This window comes from Spinacia oleracea, chromosome 4, assembly GCF_020520425.1.
Source record: "Spinacia oleracea cultivar Varoflay chromosome 4, BTI_SOV_V1, whole genome shotgun sequence".
Lineage (NCBI taxonomy): Eukaryota > Viridiplantae > Streptophyta > Magnoliopsida > Caryophyllales > Amaranthaceae > Spinacia > Spinacia oleracea.
This window is the reverse complement of record NC_079490.1, coordinates 55,505,011-55,525,959: the sequence shown is the minus strand read 5'-3', so window position 1 is coordinate 55,525,959 and position 20,949 is coordinate 55,505,011. Positions and strand designations below refer to the sequence as shown.

The 20,949-nt window shown below is 37.1% G+C and overlaps 1 protein-coding gene across 3 annotated transcripts; it reads right to left on the bottom strand.

Moving 5' to 3' along the window:
• Nucleotides 1-102: 102 nt before the first annotated feature.
• Nucleotides 103-20,601, bottom strand: LOC110777419 (uncharacterized). Of its 3 annotated transcripts, none has more exons than XM_021982022.2 (13): nucleotides 19,988-20,600; nucleotides 19,783-19,858; nucleotides 16,044-16,249; nucleotides 15,864-15,950; nucleotides 12,742-12,834; nucleotides 8,704-8,858; nucleotides 7,475-7,559; nucleotides 7,038-7,124; nucleotides 4,733-4,852; nucleotides 2,070-2,171; nucleotides 1,822-1,992; nucleotides 1,632-1,733; nucleotides 103-442 (listed from the first exon to the last, which is right to left on the bottom strand). In XM_021982022.2, exons 1-11 carry the CDS (start codon nucleotides 20,372-20,374, stop codon nucleotides 1,825-1,827), a joined length of 1,566 nt encoding a protein of 521 aa, XP_021837714.1. In that variant the 5' UTR covers nucleotides 20,375-20,600; the 3' UTR covers nucleotides 103-442; nucleotides 1,632-1,733; nucleotides 1,822-1,824. The 3 variants fall into 3 exon arrangements, with proteins under 3 accessions (XP_021837714.1, XP_021837713.1, XP_056698779.1); XM_021982021.2 differs by having other exon boundaries at nucleotides 1,642-1,733; XM_056842801.1 differs by lacking the exon at nucleotides 12,742-12,834 and having other exon boundaries at nucleotides 1,642-1,733; nucleotides 19,988-20,601.
• Between the last annotated feature and the right edge of the window lie 348 nt (nucleotides 20,602-20,949).

The window sequence follows — 20,949 nt, the reverse complement described above, 5'->3', positions numbered from 1 at the left end:
TTTAAAAACGATGACGCCAGCATGACATCAGCGCGCGCCACGAGGCTGCCAACAAAGCTGCCAACAAGGCGGTCTCTCCTGTGAGGCGGTCTCACACAAAAGTTTCTCAAAACTTAATTTTCAAGAGATGTGAATCTCTAAAGACAAGATCATATTATTCCTCTTACATCAAATGGAAAAAACAATTTACCATACATTTGCTGAGAAAATATGCAGCACGGTCCCGGATATGGTAAGATAAAAGATAGAAAGTAGAACTACATTTGCAGTCACACTTTGTTTTTATATATTATGACCAGGAACCCAAGAAACAGAGTTCTTTCAACTTTACATCATCCACTAAGATGCATATTTACTCTCTATGACATACCACCATATACACCGACAATACATGGTGCATGGTGCATGGTGCATGGTGCATTCTCTTCTCAACACCTGCAGGCTGCAGAAGACATTTACAGTAAGAAGTTGCGATTGCTGTAAAAGAAACCAGCTAGGAAAGCAGAAAAAAATAATATTATCAATAGACTTGAGTAACAAGGAACCAAGGAGAAATAAATTAAGAAAGAAAACAGAAACAACAATAACCCTAGAGTGCCCTAAGAAGTAAGAAGGTTCCCATCATGGAGAGCCTAAACCACATCCTAGTGCTGGTTACGTGTAGACAAGAATAAAAAATAAAAAATAAAAAATAAAAATAAAAACTTTATTGAAAATACCACAATGAAACCAGTAATGAAATTTACAAATCTCAAATACCAGCATGGAGAGCCTAAACCACATCCTAGTGCTGGTTACGTGTAGACAAGAATCAACAATAGCATAATTGCATGTCAAAAAATGAACAACCTGGGGAGAGAGACTCCAGGACAAGGGGCAGTAGTCAACCATCCACTCTATGATAACAAACTATGTTAGAGGAACTGCTAGTTTTCAGTCCCTGGTATCATCATTAAATTTTTCGTATATGACCTGCATCACTATTCACTACATGCACCCTGAAAGATATTGTATTGTCAACAATTCGAACACTGCTCTACTTATTTTGTCCACCATTCCCCCCACCTCCTTCCCCAAACATACGCAGAACATTGTAGCCTTCACAAACATCCTCCCCTTCTCTTCCCTCTTTCCAATGAATACAATCATATAATGTTAGCAGAGTGTATAAGTTCCAATTTAATATTGTACTACATTCATTGCCAATAAGTGGGCAGTTAAAGAATCAAAAGATGATAATACAGATAACTTTCCAGGCCACGGAGAAAAAAAAAAAAAAACTGCCTTGATTGTTTAGCCATGTCCTTTACACTGTGACAGCTTATGCCTCCGTAAATAGTAGGCACTGCAACTATATCCTCTACAGAAAATGAACATGTGCCACAAGACCTAATTGATTAAAGATTACAACACGAACCAATTGATTTTAAAGGAAAATTAAAAAAAGGTGAGGATGCTTTCACATTTGCAGAACGCTGGAAAAATGTAACATATTTACTTAAAGGCTCCTCAGAATCATAGAATTCAATCAATAACACAGCCTGAATTCAGCAAAGAATGTCCATGCAGAAAGCTAGGAAAAATCGAGCCTCATGCAAAATTATCTAACAATCAAATTATTCGAAAGGTACCTAAACTGACCTCGTAATTTGACACCGCCATGTACAAGAAAAAGTTCCAACTCTTCCTCTTATACCCCCAAAAAAATCGTCTAGCTTATGTGATGTCACATCCTTTAAAGACAAAAATTAGAGAATATAAATATTAACTGATGTAACTTTTACTTATATTCTGTCTACTGAATGAAAAAGCAACAGATACCTTTCACTTCAAAGAAGGGGCGTACAGAGCTGGGCAAGGAGAAACACTGTGATCAGGCAACAGGCTTATCAGGTCCACAGTCTCTTGTAAGCATGCTAGCAGTATTTTCTTTTCCAGCCTAACAAGCTGTGTAGCAACTCGTTTTTTGGGATTTAGATCTTGATCTGCCAACTAAATTGTTAAACCACGTCATTCAAAGCTTCATAGTGAATCATTTCATTATTAATATAGAGAGAATCAGCATGTACCAAAGAATTGTCCTCCATTAATGTAGTAGAGTAACCCAAAAGTCTTTCCTTAAAGTAATCCAAAAGCTGGTCTAGAACTGCTCTTTCAACACAAGGACTCACCTGCAATATTTTGTAATAAAATTTAAAAAACAGAGCAGCTCCACATCAATTCCACAGTTTTACATAAACTAACATCAGTACACTCCAAGAGGATTACCAGGCACATGACATCACAAAGTTTTTTTCTTGAAAACCACAACAAGTAGTAGTAAGCTCAAGTCCATCAAGTAGCTGGAGGAGACAGCCAAAAATAACTACGTAGGTCGTAGGATATGTTGGGTTTCTTTTTTCTTTTCTTTTTTTTGTAGCATATTGGAAAACAACTAAAGAGTACCTCACCAACTGCTTATAACTTGAGCAATGATGCTTCCTTTTAATCATTCCTTGACAAGGTCCTGCAATTTCTTGACTGTAAAGAACCAAAAACATTGCACAAAATGCGCAAAAGCTAATGGGACCTAATTATCTTTTAGTTATTTTCTAGAAACCCCTTGGATCTTGGTTTTGTCTAACTCCTAAAGTGGTTCTCGACCTATGGTGGTTCAACATAAATTTTGGGTTTGGTTTAATGTGTAAGGGACATATTATTCTAAAGAAATCAGGTCCAAATCTGTTTGACTGTCTTACTTCGCCACTAAGTAGTCTGTTTGTAAGTATACCGGGAAAGCAAGTGGTACTGGGGATTAGTGAGGGGCCGTGTGTATGCTTGCTGTCGAAGGCTCGAAGCATCACCTTTCACCATCTTCTTACTCTTTCCTATTCCTGGAGGGTTATTTCTTTCTGTTTCTTATTTCAGTTAGGAACCTTTTAGGAAATTTTTTTACACTGATAGCCAGATCCGGAATTTGTATCGGTTAAACAAATTGTTGGGACGACAGATGAAGTTCTTATTCCAGTCAGCTTTATTTCCAAAATGCTTTACAAGCGCTACGACTACGAGAGTAAACAACCTTAAAAAACGTTATCAATGTTTTTGTAAAGATCCCGATACAATGTTTCTTATTCTAACTAGCAGACTTGAGGAAAGTTGTTATTCGCTGAAGTATAGGCGCGTAGCATTCCATATATAAGTGTGTAATATACATCATTCAGTAGATGAAGATAAATGAATTAGATGAGCATGTCGCTTGTTTTTGGTTTTCTTAATCAACACCTTCTGAGAATTGTGTTCATCTTCTTCATTGAGATTGAGAAGAGATCGTCTATGTTGGAAGTTGTGAGAAGACTGAGAATATCCCTTTTTAATGCTCGCAATTTTAAAACACAAATAACACAAATTTAAGTTCTATAATAATGTTCATTTCATCCAACCAATCAAAATTGACTCTTCCAATAGAACTTGTATGAAAAGCTTCACCAAGATAAGGATCAAATTCTTATAACATCCCCATTAAAATTCTCATTACAATTCCATCAAACATACAAGCAATGAAAGTCATGTATGATCACAAAGTAGACTAACTACAAGTAAAAAGGAAGAATCGGCATGGATGAAACCCAACTATGAAACTTTCGAAATAAGATATACCTTTTAACCTATAACCTTAGATGATACATAGCACATACTAACAGTATCATCTAAAAGAAGAAAATTATCACTTTGGCGCCTAGAGTTTAGTTGAATCCCACATTAGTGACTTGTGTTTCCAATATTTCAATCTTGGTCAACTAACATTTGAATTATTGTTCACTTCAGTGACCAACTGTTAACTCCTTTATTTACATAATTAATGTGTTTTAACTTAGTAGTTGTGTGACATTCAAAAGAACAGATATTTGGGGACTTAGGCTAGGTGAGTTCCACCCCAAAGCGTGTCACTTTTCAAATTAGTAATTTATGACGCATGTGAGCATGTCTAATACTCTAATTACTAAAGACAAAAAAAAATAGTAAAGTGAACAAGAACTCTAACAACCTATCATCAAAATGGAAACATCAAAAGCACATGCCGATGTCACCAAAATCGAATTTCACTTAACCTCGAGGCAAAAAAGTGGAAGTTATTATAATAAGGAAAATAAAGTAAAAGATACAAGGTCAAACAATAGAGCGCTAAAAAATTGGCTAATAAATTGCTTTCTGCTATATACAACAGTACAAGCAAGCTACACAAGGAAAACAGCAAAGCAATCAGCAAAGACTCGTTCAATACCATACTCAAAATCCTTTTTGATCTGCCCTTGGTAATTAAAGCTAAAAAAAATACACACACTTAAAGCTAGATTGACTCTCCAAGTATAATAATTGCAATTTCATAGTGTTATACAAATTAAGCCACACACGAAAAAAGCATTTTAATAATCAGAATAACAGAAAGAAGCCAACATAAAGAAGCTCTGTCGAGATTAAGCAACAAGGACCTAATTCACAAGAGAAAGCATACATGAAATGGGAGTCTCAAATGTAACCATTTGTCTTTGACCTGTACAAACTAACTCAAGAATATACCAAGATACATAAAGCACAACACCTCCAAAACCTGAGCAGAAATATGGAGGATCATAAAGACAAGCAGAAACAACTCTAGTAGCATGCGACTCAGAATATGAAAAAGCTGCCACCAAGTACTAACATAATAAAGTTTAATTACCCATATACTGCAACAAGACAGTCAACTTACAGGACATACTGGCCCTTGAGAGGTGATAACAGAATGCATCTCTGCAGGATCTGAAAGATAACCAAGACGCAAATACGGAAGCATGTCAGCAACTCCTTCTTTTTCCTTACCCACATGCACCTATAACAGAAAACAGAAAATTACAGCCCTATGGTAAGCAAAGGTGACAATCAGACAGATCAGATTGAATACAGTTTGGGTCACAGCAGGTATGTGTTATTGCAAAGGTGACAATCAGACAGATCAGAACGAATACAGTTTGGGTCACAGCAGGTATGTGTTATTGCAAGTTTAGGTGATCTCAGGTCATAAAAGTACCAAGCTCGGGTCGGATCAAGTTATAATGAAGCAGATTAGTTTGGGTTTGTCGTATTTCAATTAACTTGAGTTTCTGATTTAATCCGGTCAAGTCAACTCTCATTCATTAATATTATCTAATGATCAAAATATTTGGGAGAGCAAATTTAAACTTGAAAAATTACATGAGTTTTACTAGTCGTTTTTGGACAAGTATATTAGATTTTTTTTTTTTTTTTTTGAGGAGACAAGTGTACATTTCGTTAGTATAAAGAGGAGATACAATAGAATCAAGCACATATTCTAAATAATTCTTTATATATTAAGAATGATATTATAAAGATGAGAAATTTTTGACAACTAATTTTGGTCATTTCTGATCAGATGTAATCAGGTTACGGGAAACTTGAGTAGGGAATTATCGGGCTCGGCCGCGTTCAGAAGATCTTCTGATGTACTATCACTCTATCAGCCTATCAGATGTCTGGCTGGTTCAGTTTCACAAGTCATTTTGTTCAGGCCAGATTGGTTTTGCTAGGTCTTTTAATAGTTATAATTAAATAAGCTCACAGTTAGATCGGATAAAAGTTGGAAATTGGATACCGCTTCAGCTATTAGTAGAAGGTACACCCGGTTGCAGGTAGAGCTACATGCAACCGAGTCCTTTTGTATTTTTAATGCTTCAAAAGGCGCAATGTTATTGTTTAAAAGCACATATTTACCTAAAAAGGCACATTTTTACAGACAAAAAAGCACATCCGCTATAAAAGAACATATTGTTGAATACAATTATTGTTGAATACAATATAATTGCTAAAATAAAAGAACTTTTCTAAAAAAAATGTTGTGCTTTTAAATTGTATAAATGTGCTTTTAAACCCCAAAATTGTGCTTTAAAATTGAAAAAATGTGCTTTTTAATCGTAAAAATGTGCTTTTTGCCCAGGTGGAACTTCTAATTTGTTCCGCTTCAGGCACTAAATTCTGAGATATTGGATGACTGAATCTTTTAACCAACCCAACTTCAGTATTTATGAAATTAAAAAAAATGGAACAAAATCAAATTCTAAAGTATATAAAGATTAGTGCATCACTTCAAATGCAAAATTAATTCATTCTAGTCGAAAGACTTTAGAAGACCCAAGAAAATTTCCAGCCTTCCATCCTCCAGGCTCCAGCGGCAGCCCCTCTCATGGAAACTTTTTGTATCTGCCCATTCATTCCTTATAAACTACATCAAGCATCTTCTTCTCCCACCTTCTGCTTATATAATTGAGTGTAGGAAGGAGTTATTTAGAACTTACGCAGAGGTGTTTTCATTGAAACAAATACTAATTTTTGTTGTAATCCTCTGTGATAGGTTCTTCACCAGCTTTTGGAGCCGCTTATGCCCCAGCTAGGAGTTATACGACAGCCACCGCCTCTATCTTCATTAATAAACTGGCAATGCAATCCAATTCCAGGGGGATTTTATTGCCCGGTGCTTTAGCCATCAAATTGCCGCCTCCTTTGGTCTTTGTTTATACGTCCATGTCATCTCACTCTACGTTTAACCTTGACCAGAATTTGTTCTTGGAATTGGTTTTGCATCGGCTGTCTTAGATTCTTAGTTTTCTGCAGCTAGTTTGTTCGCAAGCTAGCCTCCACAGGCAGTAATAGATTAACGTCGTTGGGGTTAAATAGGGCAGTGCTAGATTTAGTTGCTTTAGTTCAAAAATAGAATTATGTTTGTTGAACAATGTTTAAGAAGATTATGTATAGTATCCGTCATTTGTCTTCTATTGCTATACTCAGATAATTAAGCACACTGAGTAAACTGTTTGAAAATTCAAAACCCACTAAAAAAGAGTTGGATTGCAGATACCCAGTATTATTCAATATTGAATACCTGGAAATTATAAAAAATTGGATATCGGAAACTTTTGGATATTTGTACTGAAAAATTCAGATACAGATATTCTATCTGAAAAAGCTCACCCCTACTAATGAGAATAAGATTGAGTCCTTACACGGAAACTTTGTTGAGATAGTTTTCCATTACGTTGGGCAACCATCCTCTTCTCCTGATACTGTGGATCCTCTGTGCTTAGTGCAGCCTATCAACCAAAATGTTACTGTATCAGCTCGGACAAGGAAGAGCAGAACCAGACATTCTAGAAACAGCTATGAGGAACAAGATAAACACTACTTCAGGAAATAAAAAATTGTGAAGAAACATTATATTTTTTCATCAAGGGTCGCTTACGGCTAAAAAATTTACAATAGAAGTTATTAATCTCAACAATCGATTTTAAAACTAATACTTGTCAACAACACCAGAATTTAGGAGCAATTTGAAGTTAGGTTAAAAGGAGATAAATACTTCGGGAGACCAAAGATTGCGGTAAAATAATTGTTCCTGAAGAGAATAGTGTAAAATAAAGCAAGTTACTGTAGCTAGTTTTACCTCAACCACAATACGGTCATACGGATTATCCTCATCAACAAAACCATAATTTATGAGCAACTTGGAATTAGGCTGCGGACCACACCTGTACATATCCGCCATACCACAATAATGAGATAAATAACATGGGCAAAGCATAATAGGGGGCCTGAGCAGGCCATGCCCCCCCCCCCCCCCCCCCCCCCCCCGCCTCACGCTTAGACCCAACTGAACATAGAAATAAAAGTTCACGGCAGTCAGAAATTTTTGTTTGAGAGTAGCCCCATGATATGTCCATTTCCGATGGAGCCAAAGATTCATTTGTTCTTTTGGCTGTGGGATATAATGGACTAAATCAAAATGGCTCTTAATACCTCTTCGCTTCTTTTCTATGAAGTAGAAGATGGTCGTCCCGTTATCGCTTTTGGGTCAATGGGAAACAACCTCTCGGGTAAGGTTGCGTACGTCCGACCACCCCCCCCCCCCCCTTAGGCTATGGGGTAATGATAATGAATGAATGAGAGTAGGCCCATGATCTTACAAAAAAAATCCAAGAGAAAAACAAGTATTTTCATGTTTTCTTTTGAGGGAAAGTATTACCGTGTTTGAGGTTTACAAAACTAGGTGAGTTAAGATTCTTTGGAAAAGTGACTTAAATTACCAAACCACATCAGTTTTTTTTTTTTTCTTTAAATGCAGAAGAAGTGAAAGCTAACAAACATTCCTTTTATTGTTTCAAACTTTGTTTTTCAGTTTCCCTTTAAGTTGTTTTAAACTGTAACTGTTACCGTCCAGCTTTTCAATTACGGTAGATGCCAAATTGATAAGTCATTCATGAAGTCTAATTTCTTTCCACTTTTACTTCATTTTGCATGACGATATATGATGCATATATTAATTTGTGTTTTAGTTGTTACTTATTAGCAGTGGATTACTACTAATGAAAAAACAAATTAAGCTCTATATTTAAACGAAAAAGCATGTTTATACCCGCCCATAAAGCAAGTGGTTAAACCGATTGGCTCCCTTCCACAACAAAGTCTAGCTTTCCCATGGTAAATAATGCAGTTGCATAAGTTGAGAGAATAAAGAGAGATTAAAAGGAAGAAAAAACTAGGATGAATCTTGGAGTCTTTCAAATATATGTTCTTATTATTTGTCAAACAGTAAAAAAAAAACAGCATAAAACCAATGATGTTACATATTGGTAAGTAATTTATACAAAAAAAATCAAGAGTATAAAGTTTTACCATACAACAATAGGTTCTCCAGCCTTGTATGATTGGTCAACTACCAATTGAACAGTATCATCTTCAGCAGTTAACATTGCCCTGCAGGTACTCTTATAAGCTAGCAACGGGGGGCCCAAAGGTACCAAAGCAAATCTGCGTGCTAAGCTCACTCCCTGTTAGAAAAATAATTGAAAATTTCAGGTACTTTAATCTATTTAAGCATCAATATACACCAATGCATGCAAAGTACCATAACATCAATAGATGGAACAGTAAAACAAAAGTCAGGAAAATGCCTGACTAGACTTCAGCATAATGCAGGAAACTTTACAACCTTGTAGAAATCAAGCAAACAAATCATTTTATAGTGAACCCTAAGCAGGAAGGATTTTACACAAAAAGTTAAAAACATCACACGGGACACCAAAAAATGAACATCAAGGCCTCACAGAATAATTTGAGAAGATATTGTGATGTATGTCATCTGTGTGAGTTATCATAAATAGGAGGCTCTTCCCCCTTTCCACCCCGCGCAGAGAGAAAAAAAGATTGATCCTTGTGAAATTATAATCATTTCTGCAGCAGTAAGTTTTCATCTATTAGCCAAGTGCATAAAGGGGAATTTCTATCATTTTATGTTCTAAAGGAAGGAAAACTATGTTTTCTAAGATAAGATCAACCAAAACACGTAAAGCTAAACAAATAGCCCTAAATGCATTGCTTCAAAGGAAAAATTCTTGGTCTCGGGAAAAGAGTGGGAAAAGTAGAGTTGATACTCTAACACGAGTAATAGAATAATAAATTCATCATAACCTTAGCAAACACTCTGTAACAATTCCTACTCTCATCATATAATCCTCTTTCCTACAAGCCTGGCATCTTACAGGAAAGCCATGGCATCCACACAGGGAGCACTGACCCACCTAGGGGTAACAGCAGGGGTAAACACCCACAGCAACACTCTAGTTTAGCAGGGGTTGGTGAGAAGAGATGCTAACCAATTAGAAGACAAAAGAAGAGCAGGAGCAGCATTAATTTAAAGGCACTGTACTGGACAGCCCTAGTGCATAAATAGAAGAAGAGAGGAAAGAGAAAGGCATGGTATTTTGGTGTTAAGAATAGAGACATGTAGCCTAAAGCTACTGCCTTGGAGATTTACATCCTCAAGCTACTACTTTTGTAACCTATCCTTTGAGCAATTCCAATCAAATCAACCTTTCTCATCTCTATTCTTGCTGTGTTTGTTCATATTATTTTGTGAGTTGCCAAATGGTATCAGAGCAGCCACGAACCTGAGGAAGAAGAGAAGCCATGGTACTTTCTAATTCGCAGAGATTTGAAGCCCTAGAAGGGGGACTCACAGAGGGAGGGAAGCGGATGAACTCTTTGGAGGAAAAAGTGCAGCAGCTATTGTCTGAATGTATGGCAGCATTCCAAAAGACCGTTGCTGAGAATTTTGTGGTGAAAACAACCACTAGTTTTCAGGTTTCTGTTGGGGAAGAAATGGGGGTGGAGGAGAACTTGAAGCAACACCAGGAGGTGGTCGAAGTGGAAGAGCCACCGATGAAGGAGACACCAAATCTGGAGAAAATCAAGGTAGGGGGGGTGTTGGTGATCGGATAAGCCTTGGTGACCTTGACCGAGGAAGAACGAGTTTTACAAAAGGAAATCAGATGGATCAGGTGAGAGGCAAGGTGATTTTGCGGGTGGTTTTGCCGGCGGAGGTTGTCAATCTGGTGGTTACATCGGCAACAACCACAGTGGTGGAGGTTTCGAGAAAGGTGGAGTCGGAGGAGGCGGTGGTCAAGGCTTCTTGGACGAGGAATGTAGTTTTGGTGGTGGATCTGGTGGTGGTCCTGGCTTTACAGCTAGTGGTGGTGGAATGGCTGCCATCCATCAGTTGAAGGAGAGCTCAAATGAGGGGCCTAAGGGAGGAGAGAGACTAATAACGAGAGATTTTAGATCTAGATCCGGAAATGGTTTAGGCCTTCTCGTCGTTAAAAGATCTAATGGTTGGTTTGGTGGCGAAGAATGGCGGATCTTGCTGCACAAATATCCATCAATGGGAGATGGGAGAATCTTCAAAGAATTTCCGTTGGCTTGGAGAGGAAGCGAGATATGGAAGAGGTAAGTAAGGGCATTAAGGTAAAAAGCATGAAAAGTAACATCAAAAACAAAGACAAATGGATAAAGTCACATTCAAATTAAAAAAAAGGAGTTACAACAAGAGTTTGGGCCGAAAAGTAACATAAAAAACAAAGACAAATGGTTGAAGTCACATTCAATTAAAAAAAAAGAGTTACAACAAGGGTTTGGGCCCCGACTTTTGCAGCCCACCTGTTCTCCATTTTGTGAGGAAAGCCTTCTATCTAGGCTTATTAAATGTAAGGCCGCTTCTCCAGCCTTTGTTTTAAAACTCCAATTCTCCACCCAATATTTTAAATACCACTTTCCTACCCTTGGACCACAAAGTACAAACCCACGTTACAGACCCTACCACCCACAATTAGACCCAAATCTCCATTTCAATTTCCCCAACTCATAGCCTTTCAACTCCAAGTCAAATACCCAAACCATATTTCCACCTCATAACAACCTCAAGGATCATCTGTTCTCAGCTGCACCACCAGGGGAAGTACAAGAACTCACTAGTGAGGAGCTTGACCGCCAAAGGAAACCGGGCATCGGTTTCAAACTGAATGTCAAGGATCACTTGTTCTTAGCTAGCTAAGCCACCCGAGGAAGTACAAGGACTTGCCAGTGAGGAGCTGGAGCGCCAGGCAGGGCATCGGTTTTCAGAATGGCACAGAGAATTGCCATCGCCGGGAATCAAGTGCTGATTACTATCCACCTTGAGGAAAAGGTGGAATTTTAGGGGGTCGGTATTGTAATGAATCAAGTGTCATGGGCCACCAGAGCATTGACCCACCTAGGGGCAACAGCAAGGCCAAACACCCACAGCAACACCACAAGTCTAGTCTAGGGGTTGGTGAGAAGAGTCGCTAACCAACTAGAAGACAAAGAAGAGCAGGAGCAGCATTAATTAAAGGCACTGGACAGCCCTAGTGCAAGAAGAGAGGAAAGAGAAAGGCATGGTATTTTGGTGTTAAGAATAGAGACTTGTAGCCTAAAGCTACTAACTTGGAGATTTGTAGCCTCCTGCTACTACTTTTGTAACCTTTCCTTTGAGAAATTCCAATCAAATCAACCTTTCTCATCTCTACTCTTGCTGTGTTTGTTCATATTATTCTGTGAGTTGTGAGTTGCCAGGTATTGCAAGCCCCTTCAACCTCGTCGTACTAGAAGGACTTCACTTTCGGTCGGACTACAGGTATGATGGGGCTATTAACTATCCCTTCACCATAGTACTTACAATTGAGGTGTAGAAAAGGCCCCCTATAATAACTCGATTCGCACTACCTAAGTAATCAAAATTCAAAAGAGAGCACTCTATAAAATCAGATGGAGAACACAGCAAAAGAGAAATGAATGGGCAATAAAGAAAAACTTATATAACCTCAACAACGCATTTGGTGGGTGGTAATAAATTATGGTAATGAGAATGAATCTTAGTGTAATTTTGTAAGGAAAGCATCATTCTAATGTCCATGGAAACTTGTGTTTTCTTCACAATTTTCCATTATCAACCAATACCACCCCTCAAGTGGTAATGGATGCTGAAAATTTATGAAGACAAATAGATACTTTGGGGTGAACTAGAAAGGAATAGGTATAAGATTTTCCTTGTAAATTGACATACAAATACATTCACATTACGACCATTTATTTCTACTTACCAAATGGACCATAAAAGTATCCAGTAGCAGACTACATGAGAATACAGAAGATAAACTAGTTATGTGAAAAGTGGAGATTAACATCTTCCTATATGAAGACAATCAAGGAAAGCACATAATAGATGCAAGCCACCCCAATTTTCTTCGACTGAGATGCCAGCTTGTTTAACAAAGTGGGCGACTTACAAGTTATAAAGGAAAAGGCAGAAATGATCTCTAAATTAAAACATAAGCCAATACAATTTTATACTAAATTTACCTGTAAATGCACCACACAAGACTGAACAGCAACAAAGGCTTGCTTAAAGATCTCAAAAGGAAAAGCCTCGGTGGGAATGTCATAAGGGTATTGCTGTGAAATGGCAACAACAGAACAAGAATAAGTATCTGAAAGGAAAGGATCAAAATCCCCGTCAATTAAAGAATGTCGGGGGAGTGGAGAGAAAGAGAGGCATCAAGTTCCTCTCCCCATCCCAAACAATAGGTCAAATTGGACTTCTGTTTTAGAAAACTGGTAACTTTGTAGAGTTTAAACTTTAAACATTATTGTTGATCATCATACATATGTATAAGTAAACCAATCAAAAAGTGACCTGATCCATAACCCTTTTGAAATTTGAAGTTTCGACTTGAGTTAATCCCAAGGCCAATTTGACCTGAGCTCGATGAAATTCAGGGTTATGGATTTGGGTTCAAGGTTGACCAATTGGATTAAGAGAATAAGAAAACTAACCAGGTATTTGTCCAATTCCCTCAAAACTAGGGCTCGATCGGTATCACTGCCAGTTTCCAGTTTTTAGTTTTTTGGTTTTAAAAGTCATGTGATTAGATTGATTATTAACTTAAAAATAGTCATACTCTAGGATGCTCGGACTCGGGTACGGGTGTCCGACTCGGGTACGGGTCCAAGGGTCGGACCTGAACTTTTCTAAAATCAAGGACTCGGGGACACGTTTTAGAAGTGTCCAAAATTCAGATACGGACTCGGGGACACGGCAAGCATTTAAATATTTATATTAATGACCGTATAAATATAATAAATGGGGTATTTTTTTGTGATTATAAAAAAAAATTTAAAAGTAAATGTTTTGAAAGTTTTAGAAGTGTCCAAAATTCAGATACGGACTCGGGGACACGGCAAGCATTTAAATATTTATATTAATGACCGTATAAATATAATAAATGGGGTATTTTTTTTGTGATTATAAAAAAAAAATTTAAAAGTAAATGTTTTGAAAGTTGAAACTAGTAAATTAAAAAAATCATGTAATCTCTTTTCCCAAAATAAGAAAGTGGGTTTAGAAGTCAAAAAGAATATCAAAAGTTAATAAAACAGTAAAAATTTACCTAAAAAGGTCCTGGTACTGTACAAGTTACCACACCTGTTTACTTTTTTTTTGACGGGACCAATGGACCACAGCTGTTTACTTATCCCATGTTAATGGTTATTATATTAAAAAGAGATTAGTAGACAGTTGTTCCCTCACCTGTCCCACACTACTTTTACTTATTTTAAAAACAAAACATAAGAAAACCTTTTTTCTTTTACAACGAACTTATCGACTTCCATGGAGGTCGCTTCCATGGAGTCTGTCTGCAGCATCCAAGAGCATCAAATCCAGCCTGGGAATATTTCTAGTGAGCTAGCATTTCTCAGGCGACCAAAAGCCCTAAGTTCTTGGTCTCCATATCCCCGATTTGAGGCCTCTGTTTTTAGATCTGGGTTTTCAAAACCCTAAAAGACGAGTCCATTTTTTCCATGGCGAGTCCGGTCCGGATTCCGTGTCCGCACCCGCGTCGTGTTGTGTCGACACCGGTACGGCGGGGTAGTGGGCGGAGTCCGAGCATCCTAGGTCATACTTATAGTAATCATATTGAATTTGAAAACTGACAACAAAAAACAGGAAACTACTTTTGTGGTTTGCATATTCTGGTTTTTAGTACTGGAAAAAACTGGAAACTGGAAACTGGAAACAGGTAACGATACCGAACGGGGACTAAGGTTTCCTATGCAATTTTTAACATTTTAGGAAGTTTTTAGAACCTATTATTATCCCGGAAAGTCCCCCAATATGCCAATCCAAAAATTTTGGGACCTATTAATAACCTAAGCAATTGTTCTCAGTGGCTCATTATCTATTAGCCATTAGCTTCAACTAACTTAATAAAAAGAGAGCACGATGGAAGAATGAGCTAGATGCCACCCAAAAAAAATAATACCAGAAGCTTAGACTGAGAGATAGGCCAGATTTTGCTTGGCAATTGGGACAAACCCAGCCAAAAACAAGGCAGGCCGCAAGACATCCATATACCTTGGCCATAATGTTGGTACCAGAAAAAAAATTGCTTTCAACTCAAATACCATATGCTAAGTAAGCTTAAGCACATGGAGTGGGACTACAACAATGATATTTCTGACTACGGACATGAATTTGTTACCATCTCCGTAGTTAAAGCTTGGAATTGGACAAAATTTTCATTTTTGTACCTTCGTATATTTAGTAACACGTCAAACTTGTAAAACAAAAAATATTCTACGAGGGGTGTATTGTAGGGGTGTCAGAAAAGGGAAAGGGGATCAAAGGCAAGGCCATTATTGTTTTTGTATATGTTTGATTCACAAAAAAAGTATTCCCATTCTTCCTTTTGCCTTTATCAGTCCCCTCCAAGTAACTCTATTCTGAATCCCCACCCCCAAAGAATTTATTCTCCCATCCTATCTATACTGTTCTTCTTCTATTTTAAGTATATAGGTTGGTGTAATAAAATAATCAACAAAATTGTTTAGACAAGTTAGGTACTCTGATCAGTTAGATTCAATTAACTTCACAAAACCCCTACCCGACTCAAACCAGCTAATAAGATTACTGTAAGCAAACATATTAAAAGGTTTTTCAATGGAATTGCTTTTTGTCATTATGAATCTCAAAAGCGTTTGTATCGCAACTTATTTGGGAAGTTATTGTAGCTTATTCTTTTGAAACAGAAGTACATAACTCTGCAACAGAAAAAAGGCACTGATTGAAGGGAAATACTCAAAATAGGAAATATCATCCTGCAGCTTCATTAAAAAGTTATCCACCACAATATAATAACACAAACTATATTGCCAATTACGCAGTATTATTGTCAAGGAAATCTCAGAAAATACCCTGGCTGCATGAGTGCAAAAAGAAGCAATAATAACAACTGGACATCAATTTAAAAATAATAAATACAAGTAAGATGATTGCATGGTATAGTATACGTTAAAAACTAGATCATACTGATTAATAAAATCAACATGGCTGTCGTGTCAAAAGCAAACTATGCACAATAATGCGATGAAAAATATAAGAGGAAATATTGACGGCTATTTCCCAGAAAGACAAGCACAGTCACCTGAAAAAGTGATCCTGCCATAAACCACACTGTGTCAAGCTCATCATACTCCTTTTTAATTCCTTCAGCCCTTACAATAATTTCAGCCTGCAACCCATCAAAAAAACACTTTTAAAATCAACGCAGGATCAACGGCATCAACCAGAGACGGTATCACAAAACATGCAAAGTTCAGTTTACCAGAACAGGACTGCCAGAAAGATAAGAGAGTTCACTCTCAGACCATAGAAGAGGAGACTCTACGGCAAGCTGTCCCCGACCTCTCTGCCGATCAAGCTCTCTTATATATGGATACCAAAAAGATTTTTTTCCCTGCTTCTTTTCATACATCAAATATAACGCCAAGCAAGCTAACTCTGATAATTTGTTTGAAGCCAAAAGTTCAGCTGCGCGCAAATTGAAGTAGCGGAAGCAGGTTAGACAGAGTAAAATTTGTTGCCATATCACACAAGGCACGTTTCTATTACTCCCTATCCTGAATACTTGCAACAGTTTGAGTGTGCACTAGTTTGGCTGTAATTATAACCAAGTACATATTACTAAAAACTTTAAAAAACTGATATTGGAAAATGTACATCAAGACTAATCCAACAACATATTGCACAATAACATTTGATTTTTATATATTAGTAAGAAAATTTGGTCAAAGTTAATGTACCGTTGCAAGTATTCAGGAATGCAGGGAGTATAAAATAATAAAAGCATGGCCCGAAGTTCAGGAAACCAGAGGTAAGTTTGAACATATTGTTTAGCATCTGATTGGAACAGGAAATAAAAAACACCTTTCATACATGATCCTCCCAGTGGTACAATGTATAATAGGCATAAAGTCTTAAGAATCAGTGTCAATCCAAAACGACAAAGGATATGTTTTAATGTAACAGTCAAAAATACCCAGATATATACAAATTCAAGCACCACTTTCACTGAGAGATAGTTTCCTTCAAATATGTGAACTCTAGGAAAATTCAAGATTGTAAGAAGATGGTTATAATTATGTGAGCATCCTTGTGAGGAGCCTAAATTATAATATCAGACAGAAGAGAGCAGAAAAAATCAAAAATAATACATAAGATCATAAAGACTACCGCACGGCGCACGCAATCAGAAGCTACAGACTTAGTCACATCTTAAATTACTTTTGCATGGTACATAACAAAGTTTACATAATTATTCCCACACAATGCCTAGTCTACTTAAAACATTAATTACTACCATCCTCCAGATTATGTTCGACTTATTTCTTGACAAAATAAGTTCAGTTAACATAAGTTCAGAAAAAATAAGTTTTTTCATACATTTTTCAGTTTTCACACACAAATAAGTTTATTTCAGACATAAGTTTTTTTCAAATAAAATAAGTTCAACTCCTACGAAATAAGTCAAATAGAACGAAGTCGTAGTTCTCTTCTTGTCAATTGGTGTTGAAATAAAACACTATCATAATGACAATTATTTAGGGTCGTAGGAAGTAATAAAATTCTTTTGCCTCACAAACTGGTATTCACCGAGTTGATGGTGAACCGAGGATATTTAACAACTTCGATTAGAGCATGTTTAGCAAACACCAAGAGTTTGGACTTCAACCTAATAAAATATAGGAAAAATTAACGTTATTAATCCCAACTATGGTAGTCTTCTAATATTAATCCCAATTAACGATTATTCCAGATTAATCCTAATTATATGTTTACCCTTCTTTAAACAGTCATAGAAATTTTAGAACCTAATACAACCGGTAAACTCATTAATTGTGGGTCCCGCCCCTTTGTTCTTCTTCATTCTTACTGTGTTATTTCTGTTTTTCCTTCTTCTTCCATTTTTGTTTTTCCTTCTTCTTCCTTCTCCTTCCTTATTCCTCCTCTATTTTGCAGCACAAGACCAGTAAGAACACAACCATGAGAATGTAACCCTGCTTTTGAAAGCTAAGCACAGAATTCCCATCCCCGCCTTCAAATCCTGCAACTCTCCATCAACAGGAAGAATGGCGGACAAAGTCGACGAATCAAACCGAACACTACTACCAACCACATCACGAAAAAATCGAAGTGAATCAACATAACAACAATTCTTCACCAAACCATAAACCATAGTATTCCACAACCGTATCTCTCTGAGACATTTTATCAAACACCTTGTATGCATACCCAATATTCAAAAAATTTAGATACATGCCAACAAGAACAGACCCAATATACAAATCAGACCCAAACCCATTAACGATCGAGTGAGCATGAAGCAACATACCAACCCTTTCATCCCCAACTGGCCCTTAGTTAAAAAGGCGCAAGGCGCACAAGGGTCATGGAGCCTAAGCGCAAGGCACGAGGCTTAGGCGCGCGCCTTTTCGGTCAAGGCGCGCATAATTTCCTAGTAAACCTTAAAATTTGATATAGAACAAAATTTACACAATTTATACTCAAAACAACATAATACTAGGAGTGTCAAATTTTCTTGTCGTTCATAAGCATCGCGTGATCCCGTCGATGGAGTGCCTGAATTAGAACCTTCCATGGTAATTACAAGTTGGAAATATGAAAATTAACTCAGATTATGCTACTGCCACTACCTAAAAAGAGGTTGTAGAGGATATGACCATTGATAGGTCACATTGGGGTGTGTTTATATCATTAAAAAAGATAAAGAAAAAGTAAATAAATGATCCACGTCAGCGTGCTTCGCGTGAAGACTGAAGGCGCACAAGGAACTGCGTCTTGTGCCTTACTTAAGGCGCACAAAGGCACACGAAGGCGCGCGCCTGGTTGACATCAGTGAGCCTGGAGAGCTGAAGGCGCCGAAGGCCGAGCCTAGGTGAGTCTTGAGCCCAAGGCGCGCGTTTTTAAACTAAGAACCGGCCCAGAAGCCAAAATTGCGAAAGCGTAAGTAACAATATTCGATCCAAGAATCATGTTTTGAAGCAACTGCGTATAAACCGAAACAGAAAAGGAAGGTAAATTATAACTAGAAATCCCACGAATGAGGACATTGTAGAGGAAAACATCTAGGTCACAGAGTTTTGAGTGAGTTTAGTGATAGTGAAAACGTCGGAATGAAGCGCAATGACGATGATTTGGGCGTGAATTTGCTTGAGTTTTGTGAATGTTGTTGATTGTGAGATTAAAGTGAGGATGAAGCTTTTTGATATCGTTGATGTTGCTGAGACTATGGCTCTGTTCAACATTTGGTTCAAGCTCAAATCTTCAAGCGGGAAATTTGTTAAGATTTTATCTACTCGTTACCGGTTTTAGAGGTAACCTTTTAACCTTGATTGTTTAAAGAAGGGTAAGCATATAATTAGGATCAATCTGGAATAATTGTTAATTGAAATTAATATTAAAAGACCACCCATAGTTGGGATTAATAATGTTAATTTTTTCTAAATTATAATATTTTATCTTTTCTCCCTCCCCAATACCAACAACATTTGAGCATGTTTAACGAACACCAACATTTCTTTGAGCATATGTTAAAAAAGAAAAAAAAACCAACACCAACATTTTATAAGTATGCATCACTATCAGTCTCTTTTCCAATTATAAAAAAGAAACAATATTGTTTGGTCCCATTTATCAAATTTGTTTTCTATTTGGTATTCAATGTCACATGGTTTCACTCTCTCGGCGTTCATGAACACCAAATAGCGCATGGTTTCTCAGTGATTCTCACTCTCTCTCTTCCTTTTTCTCTATAATTATTTATACGAAGTAGTTTTTTATTTCATTCTCTCTCCTGAACACCAATTTCTGCTTTTACTATTACTTGATACCAAGTTACATGAGTTGGTCTAGATAACAAACTAGTTCAGTAGTTCCCTTCATAATAAAAACCAATTTTCGGTGTTCATTATCCCCATCATGTAACTATTTCACAAATATACTCTCTAACGAAAGTGATACCAATGACCGAAAATGCAACTTACCAACAGTCTCGTTACCCAAAACCTTCTCGAGTGTGACAACCAACGAATTTGGAACCGAAAATGCAGTATCACCAGCCTACAGCAGAGTGCTAAACATAATTAACAGCAACTACAGCCCATAACATGACATCCACCATATAATTCATTCATTAATAGCAAGAACACAAAATAACAAATAAAGCAGAAAAATAAAATAAAATGAAACCTGAAGTTCCTCACTGGCAGCAACATAATGAATTGGCCTGTGATTCGAATTATGAGAGGGTTTTTCCTTAAGAACAACTTTACAAGGAGGTAAGCCATTAGAATGCATCCAAGATTTCAAGTCAATTTCTCTCTCCTTCAAATCTTCATCTTTACGCTTCCCATCTTCTTTCGACGCTCCTTCAGTGACCAAAATGTCAGGGGTACTAGAAATCGAGCATCGATTCTTGAGGCGAATAACGCGAAATGAGGAAGTTAAATTGAAATTATTGGTTCTGTAGTTAGAGGAGAGAGAAATTCGAGAGAGGGGAGTGAGGAAGCGTGGTGAAGAGCGAATTGGAGTGAGTGAAACTTGGTATACTTGTAAAGAGCAAGAAGCTGCTTCCATGGCAAGAAGCTGTTTACAGTGAATTATCGGAAATTAGGGTTTTCAAAATGTTGGTATGAGTAGAGGTTGAAGAAAGTGGGAAGATCATGAAAATGGTGGAGTTTGAAGGTGGTGTTTGATTGCCCTTTTTTATGAGTCTACGGAGATTCAAATTTCGTCTTCAACTGTCAACAGATAACTCAGATAAGGAACCCACGGAGAGAGAGAGAGAGAGCGCATTGGACAAGAGGAACGATTCCCCAATATACCACATTGGAAACTAGAGGGAGGAGGTTGTCTACATCGCTGGTAACCAGCGAAATAAGGACCCCACATCCACTTTAAAAAATAAAAAAAATTGAAAACATGGCCCACCTTTAAATAAATGTGTAAAAGTATTGATAACTTGTTATATACTGTCATTTCTAATATAAGTATTGTCATTGTTGTTTATATACTGTCATTGTTGTATTAAAATACTGTCACAATCACCCAAAAAAAGGAAATTATGTATACAACTGTAATGAAATATAAAAAGTAAAGATACCACTTAAATGAATGGATAAAAGTGTTGCATATTAAATGAATGGGTAAAA

Bases quoted from the DNA above. Each gene is read 5' to 3' on its own strand.
- LOC110777419 (XM_021982022.2), bottom strand. From the start codon at position 20,374: ATGGAAGCAGCTTCTTGCTCTTTACAAGTATACCAAGTTTCACTCACT. The intron at 19,859-19,987 runs GTTTCATTTTAT...ACTCTGCTGTAG, and splicing joins CTGCCAGTGAGGAACTTCAG to GCTGGTGATACTGCATTTTC. The intron at 15,951-16,043 runs GTAAACTGAACT...GATGGGTTGCAG, and splicing joins TTTCTGGCAGTCCTGTTCTG to GCTGAAATTATTGTAAGGGC.